Source organism: Ceratotherium simum, chromosome 25 (genome assembly GCF_057802395.1).
Source record: "Ceratotherium simum simum isolate JZ-2026a chromosome 25, ASM5780239v1, whole genome shotgun sequence".
Classification (NCBI taxonomy): Eukaryota; Metazoa; Chordata; class Mammalia; order Perissodactyla; family Rhinocerotidae; genus Ceratotherium; species Ceratotherium simum.
In genome coordinates, this window is record NC_141924.1 from 22842068 (window position 1) to 22864678 (window position 22611).

General features: G+C 40.8%; 1 protein-coding gene across 2 annotated transcripts in view; it reads right to left on the reverse strand.

Moving 5' to 3' along the window:
• Nucleotides 1–392: 392 nt before the first annotated feature.
• The window catches only part of SLC17A8 (solute carrier family 17 member 8), a 41217-nt gene continuing 18998 nt past the window's right edge, over nucleotides 393–22611 (reverse strand). The window contains exons 3-12 of one of the 2 annotated variants that reach the window (XM_004418012.3): nucleotides 21989–22107; nucleotides 21275–21389; nucleotides 19283–19370; nucleotides 15426–15512; nucleotides 14931–15070; nucleotides 14649–14798; nucleotides 13380–13512; nucleotides 6969–7079; nucleotides 2254–2381; nucleotides 393–833 (exon numbers count right to left, since the gene is read on the reverse strand). In XM_004418012.3, coding sequence (XP_004418069.2) covers nucleotides 489–833; nucleotides 2254–2381; nucleotides 6969–7079; nucleotides 13380–13512; nucleotides 14649–14798; nucleotides 14931–15070; nucleotides 15426–15512; nucleotides 19283–19370; nucleotides 21275–21389; nucleotides 21989–22107 — 1416 coding nt within the window. In that variant the 3' untranslated portion in view covers nucleotides 393–488. The remainder of the gene's footprint in view (nucleotides 834–2253; nucleotides 2382–6968; nucleotides 7080–13379; nucleotides 13513–14648; nucleotides 14799–14930; nucleotides 15071–15425; nucleotides 15513–19282; nucleotides 19371–21274; nucleotides 21390–21988; nucleotides 22108–22611) is intronic. The other variant, XM_087448592.1, reaches the window with a different exon arrangement.

Genomic DNA, 22611 nt, shown 5'->3' on the forward strand with positions numbered 1-22611 from the left:
TGTCATAGGGGTGTGGAGATTAAATTAGAATGTTTATAAGGCACCTGGCACAAGACAGGGCCCCATGAGCTGTAGACTTTATGAGGAAGAAGAAATTCTCCTCTGCACGGCACCCATTGTTTCCTCTCCTCCAGGCCAAATATCCTCGTTTCCTTCCATTTTTCTATGAAAAACATAGTATTATCTCTCTTATTCTTCTAGTCATTCTTTTCTGAATAAGTTCAGTTCTTTGAGAGAACAGTCAGACACCAATCAAAAAAAAATTATATATATACCTATTTTGTCAACTTAGAGCAAGCTCCATACCCAAAAGTGCCATTGCAAGAAAATATTTCTCTTTTCTCTATTGCTAATTAAATCTCTCCCCCTTCCCCCACCTCCAGTGTCCCCATATTTGACCCTCTGGCAAGCCGGGCTATGGGCAAGGCAATATGTATGGATACTTTCTTGTTCTAAGGTGAGGAGAAGCCAGAAGTGCTCCTCAGACATTAGGATGTATCTGAGAAGTTTCCCTCTTCATTCTGGTAGGATATCAGCTCTTCCTCATCAAGAGGCACTCCTCTTTGTCCCCTCCATTCCTTCTTCTGGACTGCACAATTCTGGGTGGTGGCTCCGTATGACATCTTCTTTTGGGGACTTGCAAAACTCGCATGGTTGAGTTCTGTCTCTTCAGCTAATTCATCTTGGCCAATGATTCCACATTTCTCCTCAGAGAGGTTCTCAGGGTCAGCCCACTCCTGTTTCTCCCCAGAAGCAAAGACTCCATAGAAGATCACGCCACTGTAGTGCACTAGGGCAGCTATGAGGAATACATTCTGCCATTCCTCACGGGTCTGAACAAGGAAACACGGTACCAATTAATATTTTAACCAAAACTGGAGATTAACAGAATGTTCTAGAGGCCTCCACTGGGACAAAAGCACCCGGTCACCCCAAAGGCAATGCCATGCCTCTTAGAAAGATATATGTGACAGAAGCACGTCCAGGCTCCGACAGGATCCAATTTGAGTGTTTAAAAAATGAAAAGACTAAAATGAATACGCATTTTTTAATTTATAAAAATACTTTACAAAATAAACATCATGTAAAATACACACAGCACCACTTCACCGCTCTTCTAAATATACAAATGGGGTTTCCATTCATAGTAGGTTAAATTAAAGTGGCTTTAGGAACCCTACTCCCCATCCCCACCCCCATTTTAAATATCAGAGGTTTCCTTCTTACTTGTGTTGGACCCCATAACAATTTGAGCCATGAAAATGCTCAGTCTTGACTGTCAATAGCTTATTTATAATCATATTTTCTGTGCAAAATAACATATAGTATCAAAAAATAGTGGGAATTTGTGTTTTCCCCTAAACTTAGGGGAAAATAGTATCTGAGATTTAATATTCATGTTAGCAATCCTATCATCTCATGAACAGAGAGGGAAAACATGGATCCTCTGCCTAAAAAATCCCCAAATTCCACCTTCCTTTTCTATCAAAAGTAAGAAAATTTACCCCACACTTTCTTTTCCAAGAAGCTGGAAGAATTTCTGAAGTCATGTTTGTAATAGGCAATCCAACCGAAAAAAAAAATAGTTAGGTAAAAACCCCATAATATCAAAAAATTCTTATTTGCAGAAAGCAGCATCCTGAAACCTTTTCAGTGACAGAGATTAAGAAACCACATGGCCTGTGGTTGAACTTTGGATGGATCAGGATCCTCCTCTAACACCAACCCTAGTCTAGAGACACAAAGCTTCAGTAACGACTGAGTGCCACACCCTTGTAGGTTCTTAGGAAGGCTTATTAATGTCTTGTTTATTTTCTTCATAATAAGGAAGTATAACAGCACTAATATTTTTATACTGGAACATGTTAAGCAATAGATGGAAATGTGCTATAAAGTTTAATTACTTAGAATTATAAAACAATCTTGGGTAATTTATTCATCTCGAGTTGACTGCCTCAGTTTCTTCTTTGTGTCTCTAAACAGTCTTTATGGTGTTGGCCCCCACACACACCTTTTATTTCTCAGTTGAGGAAACACGGGACCAAACATCAATCAGCCCTGTTGCATCAATAAACAATAATCAAAAAAAAAAAAAAGAAGAAGAAAGAAAAGAAAAAAGAAGACATTTAAACGACTCAGCCAAGGCCAAGGACACACACACTTAGAGGCTGAGGCAGGGCCGTGAGATCTCAAGTGTGTGCAGGACTTCAGCCTTCTGATGCTGTCACCCGTGGTCCCAAAGGAGACCATTACCTTGTGCTTGGTCATTGCACCGACAATGAGCGGACAGACCATTCCAGAGAGAGTTCCCACTCCATTTGATATCCCCATGAGAATGCTGGCATAGCGGGGGGCAATGTCTAGGTGGTTGACATTAAAACCTGCAGTGAAGCCAAAATTTCAAAATAAGAGTCAAAAACAGAATTCCAAATACATTATGGAAAATACTTAGCTTCCCCCCAACTCTCATCCGTCTCTGCAGTTTCTTCTAGCATATGATTAATGGATACCTCTACCATGAGGGCTGGATTGAGGATTGTCAGGCTGTGTCTGCACATAGCAGGAAAACATGCTGTGATTGATTAGCAATGTCTGACATGGGCTCTCCATGGGGAGAATTATGGCACATGTGCCTTGTAAGATCAGAACTCCAAAATAATGGTGTTTTGGGCAATACTGAAAAGCAGAAAGCCTGGATCACATTTATTCAGAGTAAACAATCACACATTCACATACAGTATGATTAGAACCAAACCCTGCTTCATAATATCCTCCCTCCTAACCCTTGACTCACTCCCAAAAAAACATCATAGGTAAGCTTGCCTTAGTGGCCACATGGCATAATGGAAAGGGTGCTTCTCCGACAATAAACATTTGCAAAGACATTGGCAGAATCCTCTGTAGTGTACAAAACACCTTCATGTGCATACTTGATTTGGAGTCTATAAATCTGGATTCAAATCTTATTTCCACCACTTAAACAAGTTATTGTTAGGACTTTGTTTCCTCATCTCTAATATGGGGGTAATACTACTACTTAACTTATAAAGATGCTGCAAGGTGAGACTCAGGGGAAATAAGCATGCGAGAGTCCTTGGCAAATAGATGAGCTCTACTAACTATCACTTCTACCACTTCTGCTGCTGCCCCTGCGGCTAGGCATCTCCCTCTCTTTGTGGTCTTCTATCAAAAGATAATGCTGCTAGGAGTGGTAAAATAATGTCACCAACACCTTACTATTAATCTATTCATCAGGAAAAAAGAGTGAGTGAATGAAGGGGGAGGAGTGAAGTTGGGGGAAGAACACGGCTGTGAAAGTGGAGGCTTCAAACACTGGGAACCAACTCTACCCATCTTGCCCAGGGATGAATTTAGAGTCAGACAGGCCTGCCCCTGGCAGCTTAGTTGAGACGCAAACCTGGTCAAAAGATTTAAACTTTCTCAACCTCTGCTTCTTCCTCTATAAACTAGGATAATCATTCTTATAAAATTGTTGTAAGAATTAAGTTAAATAATGTATGTTAATTACATAGTACATAGAGGTAAAAACCAACATGTATGTTCTTTACGGGTGTTATCCATCTGTCCTGTTTACCACCATCTTCCCTGAACTGGCAAAGTGTCTGGCACATAGTAGGCACTCAATAAATAATTAATTACCAATTTGAGCTGTGAAATTATAGCAGGTGGTTGTAGATTTTGTTTATTCATATTTTTGTTTTCCTTTGCCTTGCTTTTTAATTTCCTACTCTGTGCAAAGAACCTGAAAATAGGATTAAAAAATTATTTTTTGTTCTAATCTGGCACATTGGCTGGTTGTTTTTTCCTAACTCCATTCAAAGAGAATTTTGAGAAAACCATTTTGTAATAAGCATATCTTCTCTTTCAGATCAAAGTGGCAGGCAATCAGAATATAAAACAGCTGCAAGATTAATTAATCTTACTGATGATTTGAACGTGATAAATACTTTATTAAAAAAGGAACCAAGAGATAAGAAGCAATTAATATGATTGCCAAGTATTATATTCTGATACAAAACCTAGGCATCTGTGTTCAGCTAAAGATAACGTGAGAAAAGCCATTTAGGTTTCTAGCTGCACAATCTTGGTGTTCAAGGGGAAAAATCATTGAGAAACTGAGATATTGATAGATTTTTTTTGTAGCAGATACAAAAAAAAAATGCACACAAGCTGAGAGGGTCTGTCTTCTCCACATAGGACAGTTCTCAAAACCAGCATCACCCATCACTTGTATCTTTCTAATCTTACCTGTCTTGGCTCTCTTTCTATAATCAGTTCCTAAATTGTGCCAGCTTTCCCTGGCATCCCTATTAACTCCTCACAAAGTTGACAGACAGCAGATCCTGAGGAATTATTGCCCCCATGGCCACAGTCCCTCCCATAATGTCACTGTTGGGTCAGACAAACCTTTGTGGCAATCCCAGCCACTTAACTTACCTGTGCAAGTTAAGTCACCCTCCAAGCCTCGGTTGTCCTACTGGTAAAACGGACATAGCAATACCTTTCTCATAGGGTTGCTACAGGGATTAAATGAGATCATGTCTAAAAAATGGCTAGCATGGAGTAAGTGCTAAAAAAAGTAATGGCAGCTGCTGTGATTTGGGGTGTTGAGTTTCTTTCCTTCTGATTGCGATGTAATTGGCAACCTGGAGGCAATATGAACCTGAACGTTTCAATATCTTTGGGGACAGGATATGAATCTCTTTTGCATCACAGAGCTATCAAAGGAAGGTATTCCTCAACATCCTAGTGGAAGCAAGTAGTGATTGCTCTATCCCTGCAACTCAACGTGTGGACAATTGATCAGCAGCATCAGCATCACTGGGGAGCTTGTCTGAAATGCAGAATCTCAGACCCCACTCTGGACCTGCTGAATCAGAATCCGCATTTTGCAAGATCCTAGGGTGATTTGTAGGCACGTTAAAGTTTGAGAAGCACTAGGCCAGAGTGGATAATAATTGAGCAATAATAGTGAATACCTTTTACGGGCACTAGGCATAAGGGCTTCAAATGCTTTATTTCCACTAGAATGTAAACTTTATGAGGACAGAATCTTTTATTTTTTATTTATTTATTTTTGTGTGTGTGAGGAGGACTAGCCCTGAGCTAACATCCGATGCCAATCCTCCCCTTTTTTCTTGAGGAAGACTGGCCCTGGGCTAACATCCGTGCCCATCTTCCTCTACTTTATATGGGACGCCGCCACAGCATGGCATAACAAGCGGTGTGGCTGTGCGCGCCCTGGGCCTCCGCAGCGGAGAGCACGCACTTAACCGCTGCGCCACCAAGGATATTTTATTTTTTTTCACTGCAATATCCCTCGTGCCAAGAACAGGCCCTGGCTCATGGGAAGTGTGAGTGAATGCACAAATTATTTCAGTTTATTGAGATCTCCCAACAACCCTAGGAGGCTGCCATCGCATCTCTCCAATCTCTAGGAAACTGCAGCTTGAGGATTTAAATAATTAAGCAAATTTCTTCAGGGGCCGGCCCCGTGGCTTAGCAGTTAAGTGCGTGCGCTCCGCTGCTGGCAGCCCGGGTTCGGATCCCGGGTGCGCCCCGACACACCGCTTCTCTGGCCATGCTGAGGCCGCGTCCCACATACAGCAACTAGAAGGATGCGCAGCTATGACATACAACTATCTACTGGGGCTTTGGGGGAAAAAATAAATAAAAAAAAAAAAGAATTTTTTCTTTTAAGTAGTAAAGAGGTCTCAAACACATGTTTATGTACCTCCAAACACAAGTTCTTAGCTGCAAGCTACTTTTAAAGTAGACATTTTTTCCTAATTTAACTATTCATCAGCCCTATTGATTTTGATAAGATCAAGTCCCTATTTTAAGGTAGTTTAGACCAGAAGTTCCATATTTTTCTGTTCTGGGACGTTATCACTCTGTCTGATCTTTAAGACAGCCTGGAATGGTGAAAAGAGCACAAGTGTGGAGCCAGGCAGAGTTGCACTTTAGTTCTCCCATGCCACTAATTGTGTGACATTAAGAAAGTATCCATTTTTTCTGAGTTTTCAGATTCCTCATCAGTAAAATAGTGATGTTACTACTTGCTTCACAATGTCATGAGATAGATATAATATATATAAAGTGCTCTGTACATGATCGTTTTTAGTATTAAAGCATGTGTTAAAGGTAGAAAAACAACTGAATTTTACTTTTTCATCCAGATTTACATAGTGAGCTTCTGAATTGTATAAGACATGATATGATAGTGCTCTGGCCTCTCACACACAGCAGACTGGTTTCTGCTCCTGTCAAATAGGGAGACTGATAGCACTGATACCCCCTAGGGTAACTGTGAGAATTACAGGGGTTAATACACACAGAGGGCTCTGAACAGTCTCTGGCACGGAATCTGTGCTTGATCAACGTGAGCTCTCACCATCATCATCATCATTCTTACTTCCTGCTCTAGTCTGTTGAAAAAGTCACCTTCCCTCTCTGGACCTGCATTTCTTTGTTTGGAAAATGAAGGCCATGGAGTAGACAGAATCTAAAGAAGATTTCCACTCTAAAAACTTTGGGTTCTATGACTTTATGTCAAATGATCACATCATTTGACGTTTGAGCTAATACTAGCAGTTCTCCAGAGGCGGTGAGGATTGAAAAGGTCAAGAGCCTCTGTTAGGTAGGGTGACCTGGTGCTGAAGTACAAAAGTGCCACTTCACCCAGGTCACAGGCTTGGATCTCTGCCCATGTCCCACGGGGGTCACCTGCACTTCGTGTCTTTTTCCAAGTTGGAGAAAGTACGGACATTTCCAGCTTCACTGGGTTCCTAAGTCATCTTCACTCAGTGAAAGTTTCTAGCTACTGGCCCTGCTCCTTGAGAACGGCCTGGCTACCAAAGAAAGGTACAACTGTATCCTTTTCCTTCCTTCCTCCCAAGACTTGCTGAATCTATGGAAAAGATTTGGAAAACCAAAGGACACTTTACCTGAAATAGCAAAGCCACTAAATCCTACAGCAAGCACCAGAAAGGAGATAGCCACCCCTTTGGTATGGGAAAAGCCAACCACCAGGAGTAAGGTTGCCTCCATGCCAAAACCTGTGAGTGGAAACAGCAGGGGAAAAAAAGGTCATTTTCACATCAGTCAGCTCAAGTTCATGAATTTATCAAATAAGAATCTATTTCTATTTCCATGGACCTAAGTTTTTAGTACATACATTCTGGCAGTGTTTACAACATTACCTAGGTGTTTCTTGACTACATGACTATGCTAATACTACCCAGGTGTTCTGTGAGCTTTCCAACATTATCCTGGTGCACCTTGAACAGTGAATGTTCCCAGTAGGTCCCAGTGATCCCCTGGGATGAGGGATGTTTACTATCAGTTGCTTCATGGGTAGTTCCCTCTGCCATTTCTAAATACTAAAACTGTCAACGATTCTCTTTTGATTACATAAGTGACAGTCTCTCACAGAAAAATAAAATGACAACAGTCTAATATTTATTGCCAAAGTGACCAGAAAGCTATAGCGAATATCTGAAACAAAAAGCAGAGCCTCACTGCTTGTAAAGCATAAGGCAAAATTCTTTCCTTTCAGAAGTTCACCAAGCTCTCAGGCCTCTTTATAAACGCCATGAGATATTTGCACAGAAAATACAGCAGGACAAAAGTACTTTCTGTTCCTTTCATTCAGAATAAACGAATCCAGCACAATAAAAAAGGATGAAGAAATTATGAAGATGTTCCTTCTCATCAAAACACACACACGCACACACACACACACACAAGTTCGGCCAACAGCAGAAATAAAGATGATATAAACCCCATTTCCAGGTATATGAAGTACCCTGGGAGGTGGAAGACAATGAAATGATGCTTCATACTGGAAATATCTGCTGATTCCAGACATCTCCACGCAGTTGTCCTAGAGTTACCTCAGAGACAACATGCCCAAATCAAGTCTCTGTTACCCTGTTTTCTTACTCCTAAACAAACAAAGCAAACCACCACCACCATGCTCTGTCTTCTTCTCTAAATGAATCTTCTACCCACCTGTGTTTAGAACCCAGACTTTAGAGTTAGAGAGGCCTGGGTTCAGATTCCACCTCAAAAATCACTAATTGTGTGACCTTGGACAAGTCACTTCACCTCTTAGATCCTTCATGCCCAAAAATGGAGCTAATAATACAACTCTGTAGCACTGAAACATTAAATGAAATTGGGTATATAAGGTATTGGGCACGACCACCAGCACATGGGCTCAGCTCAACAAATGGTAACCAAAAGTCCAACGTGGAAATCTCAGGATCATCTTGGACTTCTCCCTCTTCCTCAGTTTTCACATAAGAATCTGTAGGTTGGACCTCAGAAATACCTGTCAAATCCAACCTCTGCTTTCCCCTCCCCTGCCACTGTCTTAGTCCTGGGGTCATGACCTCTCACCTGGACAACTTCAATAGCCTCTTTATTGGTCTTTCCATCTCTTCTTCCTCTGACATTCTCCACATCACTATCTTTCTAAACCACTAATCTGATCAGTTGCTCTTTTGCTTAAAACTTTTGTCAAGGGTTCCACATTATTAGTATATTGTTATATAATAAGTCTCTCCTGCTGTTCCAGCTCATCTTCTGCCAGCCCTCACGTCCCTGCTCACCACCCCTAGGCCCATATAAAGCCCTCTGTTGTAGTCACACAGGTCTATTAGCCATTTCCCAATCACAACACTGTTTCATGCCCATAATATATTTTCACGGGCTGTTCCTTTGCCTGGGATACTCCTCTCCCACCACATATTTCTCTTTTTCTGGAGAAATTTTACTATCCTTTAAAGTCCAGTTCAAATATTGCTTCCTCTAGGAAGCTTCCCTGACAACTCTGCCCCTCCCCCACTGGTGAAGCTCACATCTCCTTCTTCTTCATCTTCATTTTATAAAACTTTTCAACATTGCCTTGTAATTTTTCATCTCTGTTTCTGCTTCTCCAACAAAACTGTGGTGCTATCCAGGAAAGTGCCATGTATTAGCACAGAGCCTGGCTAGCATGTAGTGGGCTTTCAATAAATAATGTTTAATGAATTAACGCAGAGGAAAGAAAATGGCACCCAGAATCAAAATAATTAGGTTGAAATGTAAGCTAAAGTACTTTTTGTGGACTTGGCAAATTGCTTACCTTTCTGAGCCCATTTCCTCAAAATTATCATAGAAACAAGGCAAGCATCAATAATTGTTTTAGATGGTTGTCTAAAAAGGATCAAATGAAATTATGGAAGCAGTGGTGCCTTTAAATTGTGGGCTTTATCCCATGGCTACTTGTTATTGATTTTGTTTCAACATTTTAAATTATACATAAGACAAGATTGCTAACTAAGTATATGTGTTTTACAAGTGGCCTGTCTTAAATAATAAGGCGTCTGGCTGAAACTTCTTTTATCTTAATACTCTCAGCAGAGGTTGTACTATAAAATTAATTCCCCCAAAGAACTAAAATGAAGACATTGTGTGAAGAATAAAACTTACAAATGATACAATGGTTCATCTATTAAAAAAAAAAAAAAAAAGATCTTTGCCAAATAGCAGATTTCCAAAGGAAGAAAAAGCATTTCAGAGCCTAAATGGTTCCTATCTATAGTGAAAATGCTAGAGACAGGACTGTGTGTTTCAGAAGCTGAAGGATAAAATTTGAACGCCAGGGTGATCAAGAAATCCTTGAAAGTGAACCTGTTCAGAGCTGACAAGAAAAACAGAACTAGGATTTAAAGACCTGAGAAATTTTTTCATTTCATATTAAAACAATCTGAAGCTCACACGGGCAACCAATTCAGCCAGACTAGAATTTTTTACCTCAGGCGCACTTTACACATATTATAGAAGGAGGTACAAGGATTTGACATCTGTCTTGGAGGATTTTGGAAATGTGCCCTGATTCAGAATGAACTAGAATAGAACATCATGTCTTAAGATGATCTGTTTGCTTTACATGATTCTAGCAGCAATATCTCTTGCCTATGGAAAAAAAAAGAAGGAGGTGACAGACTCCAAGAAATGTGTGATCTTTCTCAGATGAGAAACGTCCTTTGTATTTCTTCTCGGAAAACACGAAGCCAGCTAAAATTCTCTAGAAGATCACGCAAGCACTTCCTTATATCCAAATCAATCTGGCTTATTCAGTGATGGCACAAAACTCTGTCTTTATGTATTTATCTCTAGTCTAGCATCTCTGTATATAAGCAAAATGTTGTTCTGTTTTTTTTTTTTAACTTTTTATATAGAGCTCACTGGTCCTGCTATGTCAAAATATAAAAAGACATGAAAAGATATGTGAAGAGGTTTTTTTTTTAAAGATGGGAGAGAGGCTGGGGAGATTCTGTGTATGCATTCTACTTTCTGCAAAAAAAAAAAAAAAAAAAGAAATATACTCTCAATAGGCACTTTACTAGTACCTCTAATCTTTGAAAATCTTTGAGAGTTCTCACCACCACCACCACCCAACTCCAACACTACCAACTATAAAGAAACAATGGCAGAGGTGATTGGGGCAAAATCAAATATGAACAAAAAAACATGTTAGAGTCTTCAAGGCATCTGGCTTTAGAAGAGGTTGTACAAGTGAAGTTTAGATCCAGAATTTTCTTTCAAGTTCCAGGTTTTGAAGTTGCATATTTTTGGCCACGGGAAATAAGATTGAATAGCAGATATTTATTGAATGCCTCCTCTGGAAAACTTCTGTTTTGTCAGCATCTTGAACACAGGAGAAGAGAAAGGTACTAACATATGTCAAGAAAGTTTTATAGGTTGGACCCATGCTAGATGCATTAAACGTCTCATTTAATCCTCATAACAATCATCTGAGGTAAATATTCTCATTCAGATTTTAAAGAAGAAGAAAGTTAGTCTCAGAGAATTTAAAAATCCATCCACTGCTCTTCACCTCCATTGACCCTACTTCAGTTCAAACCACCATCTTCTCCTGACAGAACAACTGAAATAGCCTCCTAGCTGGAGTCTCTCTCCAACTCCTTTCTTTTACTCTTGTGTTCTATGTTCTGTCCCTTTCCCTGCTTTAAACCCCCTATTTGCTTCCCAATGCACTTCACATAAAACCCCAGCTCTGTGTATGTCTACAAGGACTCCCACTATCTGGCCCCAGAAGAGCATTCTGATCCCATCTCCTGTCAGTCTCCCTGCCTCACTCACTAAGCTCCAACCATTTCTGACTTTCCTTTCTTCTGTTCTCTAACATGCTACATTCATGATTGCCTCAGGGCCATTGCACATGCTATTCCCTCTGCCTAAACACTCTCCTGCCAGAGCTGTGATAAGGTAGTACATGATGAGCTGCCAACCAAGTATATGGATAGGAAGGAACAATCACTGGAGGCTGATGCAGCCCTAACAAAACACAAGAGGAAACACTTGAGCCGATGTGGTAGGATGTGTGGAGAGGACTGGGATAAGAGGTGAAGGTGAGCAGAAGTCACAGGAAAGGGAAAGGGAATGAGTGAAGTCAGAAACAGAAAGATATATTCAGGGCCTTGTGTGGAGAGCTATTCAGCTGGAACAGGATCTGATAATTAGACGAGTGAGACTTTGGCTACTGTATTAGCTTCTGATTGCTACTGTAATAAATCACCACAAACTTAGTGGCTTAAAACAACACAAATTTATTGTTGTACGGTGCTTGAGGTCAGAAATCCAAAATAGGTCCTACAGAGCTAAAATCAGGGTGTCAGCAGAGCTGCATTCCTTTTGGAGGCTCTAGGAGAAACTCTGTTCTTGTGTTTTTCAGCTTCTAGAGTTTGCCTGTATTCCTTGGCTTGTGGCTGCATCACTCTGACCCTTGCCTCTACCATCACGTCTCTTTCTCTGACTCTGATCCTCCTGCCTCCTCTTATCAGGACACTTGTAATTACACTGGGCACATGCAGATAATCCAAAATAGTCTCCCATTTCAAGATCCTTAATTTAATCATATCTGAAAAGATCCTTTTGCCACGTGGGGAAACACATTCACGAGTTCTGGGAATCAGGACATAGACATCTTTGAGGGGCTGTTATTCTGCCTACCTCAACTACCTTGGGGAGGATCCTGAATGTAGTGCCCCAGAGCTTCACCTCTCACCTTCCAGAGAGCAACACCACACCCACCAATCCTCAGCCTCCTATAGAAAAGTTCAAGTCAAGGGCAGGCCCGAACATCCCTGTTTGGGACCAGCAGTCAGACGGCTGGGAGACCAGATGCTGATAGATTATTCCCAATCTCCCTGATCAGACTTTATTCATGAGATGCTGTGGGATCAGATCATGCCTGTTCTTGCATCCCTCCATAGGATCCTCCCTTCTAAATGGCCCTGACCCATGTAATCTAGAGGCACAGTACACCCACGCCCGCCTTTTCAACTTAATTTCACAGTTGCGACCTTTCGCCCATAGATGGCACTGTCCTCTCCCTCCCACCTGCCCATTGTGACCCCCAGTCCCCTGGGGAGGTAGCAGCAGTAACTGCAAGCATTCACGAGTTCAGACAGACCTGGGATCTTGCACAAGATCTGCCACTTGAGTGAGTCACTTTATTACACCCCAGCCTCCTCACTGTGAATTGGGGTTTATAATGGCACTTGCTCGACAATGTGGTTATGAGGGTTAAATAAGATAATGTACATAAGGGACTTAGCTTAGTGTCTAGCCCAGAAAGCATTCAATAAATGCTAATTTTAGGAGCAAAACAAAGAGACAGGAAGAAAGTAGAGGGTTTAAAAACGGTGAGCAGTCATGAATGTTGTGGGGTTCACAATTACTTTCACCTGCCTCTTCTAGAAAATCACTCAGCTTCTACTTTGTTTTTGCAAAATCAAAACACAAAGCAAGAACTAAATAAAGCAGGAAAGAAGATGATGTGTATGTGTGTACGTGTGTGTGTGTATATACCCCATGCACAATCCTATGTTGGGAGGGAAGAAGACTATTCAGAGATAATATTTTCTCTGTTTGTTATCAAAAGATGTGTATATGTAGAAAGGGAAGAAGGAGATAAGGGAATAAACTACATAAACAAAAGATTATGTATGTGGAAAGAGGTATGGGAAAGATAAACAATAAACAGATAAGGAACAGGAAATCAATCAGGTTGCTTTGGCTTAAGAGCAGATGAAAGAAGCGTTTCTGCGGTTGCGGGTGTGTATTTATTGATCGACTAAGTTGTCGTATCTCAGGTTGCTCAGGCACAGGCTGCATGACCACTTGGCAGGGGTGTGATGGACACTCAGTGCCTGCTGGGGGTTGGACTTTGGGGCCTTTAAGATCCTTTCCAGTGATTAGATATAATCTCCAAACTATGCTCTGCAGTTCAATTTCATCTCATTTTATCAAAGCTGTTTAAGCCACCTGTGAAATCACGGTACCTCCACAGTTCATGATTTTTCTGACAGCAGTTGTGGTCAAAATTTTTCTGCTCCTTAAGTAATCAGCCAGTTGTCCTCCAATAGGAACAATGATGGTCATAACCATGTGCGGGACTGCTGACAAGAGACCCACCTGGAATGAAAAGAAACAATGAGATAATTTTAGCTACTTCTGAGAGACGTACTTCCCTAATTCCCTGCCCCCACCACCTCCACCACCCCACCACAACCAAATTTAATCATCTAATCATAGAGGACCCCGGTAGGCCTGAATTTTGTAATAAATAAACAACGAATGAGTGAATGATTTTAGGTATAGATCTAACTGTCTTCTCCACCAGATTGGGAGGTCCTTGAGGACAGAGATGACTTTTATTCACCACATAGGCCCCAGCACCAGCATAGGACCTGGCACGTGGTGGTTAAACACTTGGCACAGAGTGAGTGTCCACTGATGGCGGCCACTGTTACTTGACCATGCTAACTCTCCCACGGCCACTTTGGATGGTACCTGGAGCTATGCAGACGTCTACCTCTACTAGGCTGCTGTTCTTTCCCTTGTAGGAAGCAGCCCTAATTCTTTTATGATGAGACAGGCAAACTGCCAGTGTGCCTTCAAATAGGGCTTCCAGAAGAGAAAGGTCACCAAGATGCCCTTTAACTTCATCCAGGTACCGTGGGGGGATTAGACAAAGATTGCTTAGGCACAGTGCTTTGGAATTACATGAGAGAATAGAATGCAAAAATGAGAACCATCCACACCCTTTCTCCCCAAAACAAAGACAACCTAATGACAATGGCTGGGGACACTGAGAACAGCTCTTTCTCAATCATACAAAGCAATGGTCGTTATTGCTATAACCACCATTATGGAGAGAAGGATGATCTGTAAAATGAGCTTTAAGGTTCTTACTGCTATTCACTAAGTAATTTATAAGAAAAAAAAACTCTCACTCTCAAATCTTATTATCCTTTTATCCTTGCCTAATATGCAGCCCTTGAGTTAGCTTCAAAAACACTTTGAAATCGGGTAGAACATAAATCTTTAAAAGCAGCTTAATTCAGCTCTGATCTTTCCCAGGAAGAAATTAAATAGCTATGTATACTACGCACAGAATGTATAACTTGTCTGACCTCCAGGGTATTAGGTGTCACAGAACTGTCATGACTTATGGTCAGCAATTTAATTATTTTATTCATGCAAAGATTTTCTCAGTAGAAGCAAGAGATTTAAAGTTCAAGAACATTTGAAACCATCTACGTGTTTACCTTACTTATTGCAAATCCAAAGACCTCTTCAAAATAAGCAGGCTGACTTATTAACAGCAAATAAAAGGTCCAGCTTCTGCAAAAATTTGCCACAATGATTGCATAAACCGGCAATGATGTGAAAAATCTTTTCCACGGTGTATTAAATTTCTAGAGAGTAAAAATACCACGAGATTTTTAGTGAATATATTGACATGTTGTTTTTCTTAAGAGGACAGCACAAACACTGAGAGAAATACTCACAGGAAAGAGGCAAGTCTTCATCTATCCATCTATACTTACACTCAGACTAACCACGTTGGCTCCTTCTCCTATACTTGTCTCTATATAGGTCCTCTCCTCGTGGGATATTGTTGGGTGAGCTGCAGGGCACTCATAGGCCTGCAACAGCCAAAACATGTACCAAATAATCCCAAACATACCTGCAGTTAAAAAACAAAAGGCTTGATGATATAGTCTTCTTTTGTTCCATCTCTAAATTTTTCAGTTTTCAAAATATTCTCAAATAGCATTATGTTCAGCTAGGAGAAAATCTTTTGTTGATTTGCCTATTGTTATTAACTGGTATTTAAAGAAACATAATGTTATGCTCATTAAGAACCTCAACCTTAATATAAATGTTAAATGAATCCTAGGTAGACAAGTATTCTATTTATATGATAAACTTGTCCTAGCAATCTCTATTTTCATATGGTAAATTCTTAGCCAACACCATTATACAGTAAAATACCATCTCTGTGAGTCAACCATGGCAACTCAGGAAGTCAAATCACTCACCATAAATATAAAAGACGGAGGCCCATCCAATGTACTGCACCAACACCCCAGCCAGGGGCATGGCAATCACTGCCCCCGCATAGGAACCTAGAACAAGAAAAGATTGAGGGAAACTTACCAATGGTCATACAAGCCCCTTCATCCCATTTACAGTTCATGTACTCGAGTTGAGGATGAGTCAAACTGAGCAGGAGTCAGAATGCCTCCGTATAGAAGGACAGGCAAACACCTGGTATTCCTTAACACAGGGCTTGCAGAAGAGAAAGGTCACCAGAATACTCTTTGACTTCATCCAGGTACCATGGCGGGATAAGACAGAGATTGCTCAGGCACAGCGATTTGGAATCACATGACAGAATAGAATAAAAAAGATGAGAAAAATCTAAGAGAAATCTGAAAAATTCAACCAGGTACAATACTGGGTACTAAAGATAGCAAGCGAAGGAGCAAATGCATCTGCCTGTCAGAGCTCACAGTTCAGGAGTATCACCGAGGTCTTTAAATGAGGGACTTCAAACTATTAAAGATCATGCTTTTTAGAGTCTTGATTTTTTTTTTAAATCAGGAAACAGTTAAATTCCAGGATGGCAAGATGACCAGGATGGCTTCTGTTTCCATCACCCTCCTGAATGGGTACATTTTTAAGTTTATTTCCTGCTTTGTAAATACTTAACCTTGTAAATACTTACCTATGTGTGGATGTTTATCTCGTCTAGACAAGATAATGAGGGCCAGAGGCAGTGACCTGGCCTCCACTATCTCCTGCAGCTCCGTGATATCTGCTGGAGAAACATGAGCCCTGCGAACTCCCAATAAATATTAACCGAACCAAAACATTACTATCTGAAATTCCTCTGGGCCGTGAATGAAAGAACTCTTGCTTCAGAAAAAGTGAGCAGCCAAAGGAAATTCTGTATCCCAGAATCCAACGCTGAGGAAGATCTTCAGGACAAGAGAGCTTGGGGATCTTCTACAGAAAAGGATGAAATCCCATCATTCCAAGCTGGGCCTGACTGACTATGAAAGGTCCAACTTGGAATCCCAAATCTGAACATCATGACGCCTGAGGAAGTCTCTCAATCTCTCCAAATCACTTTCCTCAGAGAGAGGATGGGAATAAATCTCTATCTCCTGGGGTTGTTTTGAGGACCAAATAAACTAAGTGTGTTAAGACGTTTTGTAAGCATAATTAGTGCTGCACAAACGCCAACTATTACTGCCACTGTCATGTGCAGAATGACAGCACACATGTTTTCTTTTTTACCTCAGACTTCTTCAAAACAATAAGGCAAGCATTCCAGGGCATATGGTTTAGAAAGAGCTGCAGGCCCAACTCCACTGTGGGTGTGGAGAAGGTGGTCTTTATCCCCGGCCACTTACCCTGGGAGTGAGGGGCCAGTTTAGGTGATACTAAGGAAGATCTGGGACAGGGAGGGTCAAGGAATAACCAACAACTAAGATGCATTGGGTGCTTCGTGTGTGCCGAGTACTGTGTTGAATATTCTGGACCTGGATTTTATTTAACTCTCTTTACAACCTAGTGATGTTGGTACCAATATCATCCCCATTTTGGAAGGAGGAAACCAAGGCTGGGGGAGGAGAGGTAAATTGCCTGAGGTCACACAGGTGTGACTGACAGCAACCCAGGTCTGTAAGAATCTAAAGCCTTTATCCTTAACTATTTAATATTCAATCCAGCCTCCTCCACTCAAAAGTCATAGGAGATTATCACACCCACAGCCCCTGTGCATACCCCAATGGGGCACTGCCCCCTATTGCCCTGGGGAACAGACTGCGCCCTGATCCCTCTGTGTGCTCACCACGAGGGCAGAGGAGGCCTTCCAATGTTTGTTAACATGGAAGAGAGGAGGAGCTGAATTGTGTGTGGGAAAGAGTCCCCAGTTCTGTCCTCACTAGCTGTGTGAAATTATCTTGCTTTTCCTCCCTGAGCCTCAGTTTTCTCCACTATAAAACAATGGATGTGACTAGATATTTTCTAAAGCCCCTTCCAACTCCAGTACATTTTGAGTGTAAGCCCTGATCCACCCCAAGCCTAAGATTCCTTCTAAGGACGTTTTCTCTTGGCTGCTCTCTGAAACCAAGGCCACGCCTCAGCAGGGAAATGCAATAAACCCTGTGACCTTGATCAGGCAACTTTCCTTGAGAGTCAAACTATTTCTTAAATCAGCCCTTTAAGGTCTATAAAGACACTAAGAATGGGGAGTGGCTGCTAGTCGTTCTTGTTTTGCTGGCAAATCAAAATGAAAGGCCTTATAAATAAACCATCAAAGAAAACAAGATCAAGGATCTGACGGTTCACAAGGTCAGCTGGGGCAGAACATTATATTCTTCTAGAGTTGGTGTAAGGTCAGTAGTGAGGTGGAGATGATCTTGAACTGCAAACGAGAGGACAGAAATGGTTTCTAAGGACAAGAGAGGCTAAAGATATAGAGACGTCTCAGCTGTGCATGTAATTCCAAACTGGTCACAAAATAGACACATTGGCAAATAATTCACACCAAATTCCCAGGGATTCGTTTTTATTATTATTGTTAGTTATTGGTGGTGGTGGTAGTAGTAGTAGTAGTAGTAGTGGTATTTAAAGGAGGTAAAGAGAAAGAGTGAGGAAGAAATAAATAAAATGTTCACAGAAATAAAGAGGAAGCTTTATTTCTCTCCTTAGCTAAGAAGTAGGAGTTAGCTTCTTCTAGGAAAGAAGTGCTAGCTTGAAAAGTCAGACAGACCTAAGACCCAGTACTAACTCTGCCCGGGCCCCACTGTGACTTTCGTCGCCTAAGGCGCTTTTGTCTTCCTAGGTCCTTTCCCCCATAAAAAAATATTTGAAGATAGATTTTACAACTGTGTTGATGGCAGCAGCATGTGTATCCTTGTTCTATTGTTGACTGGTACCTAGGCTGACCCTTCAGAATGCTGATTACTCCCAGGGATACATAGAGGGGCCAGTCCCAAAAGCATGGATTGGAGTGAGGCGACCTTAGCAACGTGGACTTTGGAGGCTCAGGAATTAGAGTGACATCACTACTTAGGGACCACTAGCTTACTTTCAGTTAAGATGGATGGTCTCCACCTTGCTTTTTATCTGGAATACAATGGCAAAAATTAATTGAAAGGTCTCTAGGACAACGTGTGCACAGTAGAGTGAATCAAGAATCAGGTGGTCTAGCTCCAGCTCCATGACTTACAGCCTTGACCATGGGCAAGTCTTAGACTTGACTTTCTGTTTAGCGAAACTAAAATTTAAACTTTAGTTTCAGTGTCTCCATCTGTAAAAAGAAGAGGCGTGGGGCACTTGATTATTCTATCTCTTCCGCTTTTGACCTAGGCAAATATCATTTGTTGGCTAATCCAACAACCACTTCTAACCCCTTCTTTCTTATCTCCCTCTACTAAAGATGCTGACAAAGCTAGGCCCTTGCTTTCCTAGCCTCCTCTGCAGTTAGTAAAGCATATGACACAAATAGGGCCAACAAAATATAAGTGGAAGCCTGCTAGAGGGTTTTGGGAAAGCTTTTCCTTTCCTAGTGAAAGGAACAGATATGGGTAGGATACCTATCCACAATTCTTCCTGCCTTGAATGTGGGCTTGATTCCTGGAGCTAAGACAGCCATCTTGTGAACATGAGAAGCAAGCAAGAAAGTAAAAAGCTGTCACTCTGAGGATGGCAGAGTAGAAAGTCAGAACATGTGCAGGCCCTGGATAGATCATTGAGCAGCAAAACCAACACTAGCAACCACTCATCTTTGAACTTCTGTAGTGGGAAAAAATTGACTGTTTAGTAGGATTTTCAGTTACTTGAAGCCAAAAGCATTCCTCAATGAAACTTCTAATACACTTACCACAAAAAGAAGTTGTGGCCAGTCGGCTTCTCTCCAAAGGTGGTGCCCACTTACTCCATATCCCGTGGCAGGCTGGGTAGGTCACACCCTGGCAAATTGGTTGAAAATAGATTATTTGATTTGATTTCAGTTTCTGTTTGTGTTTAAAACATGAACCTTGCTTCTTTAAGACAGGCTACAGTATAAAAGCCCAATTCATAATACTAGATAGCATGTGTCAGCAATTTTGACTTACAGCACAGATGCTGAAATTTGGATTTCAGTTCCAATGTCAGCATGGTAGGGAATGGGGAAGAGGATCTTTATATTTCACATTATTATAGAATATCAGTGTAGAAAGGGACTTCTGCACTCAGCTGGTCCAGTATCTCATTTCAAGATATAGAATATGAGTGACATTAAGGGACTAGATCCTAGCCTTCATGGATGCTAATATCATGTTCTTTCTGTCACACCAGTATTTTTCCAAAGTGTGGTATATGTCCCTTTAGTGGGATTAGAGTTGGATTTGAGGTACTATAACAACCTACATTTTTTATTGTAATTGCGACATATACATTCTAATATGCTTTAGAAAAAAATGTAACTGGCACATCAAACCCATGATTTCAAAGATATTATTGCTTAGGATGAGGTTTTTTTGTTTTTTTTTTAAGTGAGTTTATCTACGGAAAAACCATAGGTAAATAATAGCACAAATTGTACATGGATATGACAAAAGTGATGAAGGTTAGAGGTGAATGACTGAGTTTTGGAAACATTGCTCTACATCAGGGTTGGCACACTATGGCCTGATTTGGCCCACTATCTGTTTTTGTACAGCTCTTAAGCTAAGAATGATTTTTATATTTTTAACTACGGAGAAAAATAATTCAAAGAAGAAGAATATTTCATGGCATGTAAAGATCATATAAAATTCAAGTTTCTTTTTTTTTTTAAATTGCAGTAACAGTGGTTTACAACATTGTATAAATTTCAGGTGTACATCATTATACTTCTATTTCTACATAGATTACATCATGTTCACCGCCCAAATACTAGTTACAATCCATCACCACACACATGTGCCTAATCATCCATTTTGCCTTCCTCACTTCCCCCTTCCCCTCTGGTAACCACCAATCCAATCTCTGTCTTTATGTGTTTGTTTGTTGTTGTTTTTATTGTCTACTTATGAGTGAGATCATATGGTATTTATTCACAATAGCCAAGACTTGGAAGCAACCTAAGTGCCTGTCAAGGGACAAATGGATAAAGAAGATGTGGTATATATACACAATGGAATACTACTCAGCCACAAGAAATGATGAAATCCAGCCATTTGTGACAACATGGATGGACCTTGAGCGTATTATGCTAAGTGAAATAAGTCAGAGGGAAAAGGTCAAATATCGTAAAATTCAAGTTTCAGTGTCCAAAAAGTTTTGTTGGCACACAGCCACATCCATTTGTCTACGTATTGTCTCTGGCTGCCTTCACACTACAACGGAAGAGTTGAGTAGTTGCAACAAAGAGTGTATGGCCAACAAAGTCCAAAATATTTACCTTCTGGCTCTATATCATGCTACCCCCTTCATCAAGTGAAATCTCTGCGTCAGACTACATCCAAAGAAATGTACAGATTTATTAATACATCCATTTACATTGATTTAGCAGAAAGAGCCCTTGTTATGTAAACTGTAGGTTTGGGGCTTCAGTTTCATCATTTTTTAAATGAAAGGGGTCAGATTAGATTATCTCTGAGATCATTCCTGACTCATCTGAAATTCTGTGCTTTTGTGAAATGGTCCTTTATTGTATATAAATTTGGAATCACACAAGACATTTTAATTAAAGTATTCATAATTGTAGCCATAACCAGAGAGCTGAGATAGCAGGACAAGATGGAAGATAGGAAAACTGAATAAAGAGGGTCTTTTTCAGAAGCCAAATTTTCTAAAGAACCATGTTATCTCCGGCAATATCGAAAACTGTAAGAAAAGTATCTCTTACCTCCACTAGACCTTGCAAAATTCTGACACACATGACACAGCCGTAATGCACTCTGGCCGCAGAAGGAATGAACATGTTCAAAGTCGATGTTAAGAAGATGGCAGCTCCAAAGACCCTGAGAGACCAACACACTGTGTTATTGGGCAGGCCTGCTGATGGGTGCGGCACTTCAGTTAAACATCAGAAACGAACTTAACAGTTCATGGAAGATCACTATGGAAATTAATAGAAATTAATTCAGAGAAATAGATGCTGTGTTCGGGTCTGGTGTGTCCCAAGCTAGACGGTTGGGCTGCTTTGATTCCCGAGCTCCAGTCCCTGGACCAATTGTGGGCAGGCTTTTGGCGGTATGGGGATGTTCTGCCTGGATGAGCTCCTGAAGCTGGAGATTGACCAGTATGAGGTGAGCTTGCTGGAGACCTACCCTTCTGCTTGGCTCCACTCAACTGACCCAGTCTATTACCTCGTGACTTTTGCACATTTGTGGTTGTGTCTCCTCCTTCCCAACTCTGCTCTCACTTTACCAGAAAGGGATACTGACTATCTGAGAAACATGCTGTGTCCTAGGACCAGCCAAGCACAAGACATTCTGTCAGAATGGGTCCTGTCTTTCATCCTGCACCCCTAAATTGAAAGTCAACTATGCAGATTTTGTAAAAGCACAAAGCCATGTGATGATCTGTGCAGGACTCGTGTTCTATCAGTTTATCTTACCTGTTAGCAGCAAACTTGTTTGAAATGAATCCACCTGGAATTTGTGTCACAATATAACCCCAGAAGAAAGATCCGTGGATAAGGCCTACCGTCTCTGGATCCCAGTTAAACTGTGCTGTCTGGAAATGAGAAATGAGATACAGTTGCATTTGCAAGAAAACATTTGACTGCCTTTTTCACTGATGATCCTATGTAATAACCCCCACGAGATCCTTCTTCCTTTTCTTTATTCAACAAGTACTTATGCAGGGCCCCTTGTCTGCTTAGGATATAGCAATGAACACAACAAAGTCCCTGCTCTCATGGAGCTCGCCTTTTGGTGAGAGAAAGGAAAGATTATGTACAAATTAAAATATATATATACACCAAATATATATAAAAATATGTATATAACCATATATATAATCATATATATGGTATATATGTGTGTACATGTATGTATGTGTGTGTGTGTGTGTATAGTGATCAGTGATGAGAAGAAAATAAAACAAATTGTGAAGAAAACAGAAAATAAGTTGTAGGTTTACTAGGTTATTTAAATTATCGGGTTATTCAGATACCAGTTTAGTGAGAGCATAAAAGAAATAAGAGTCTTAAGTCTCTCATTTCTTAATGAGGATAAT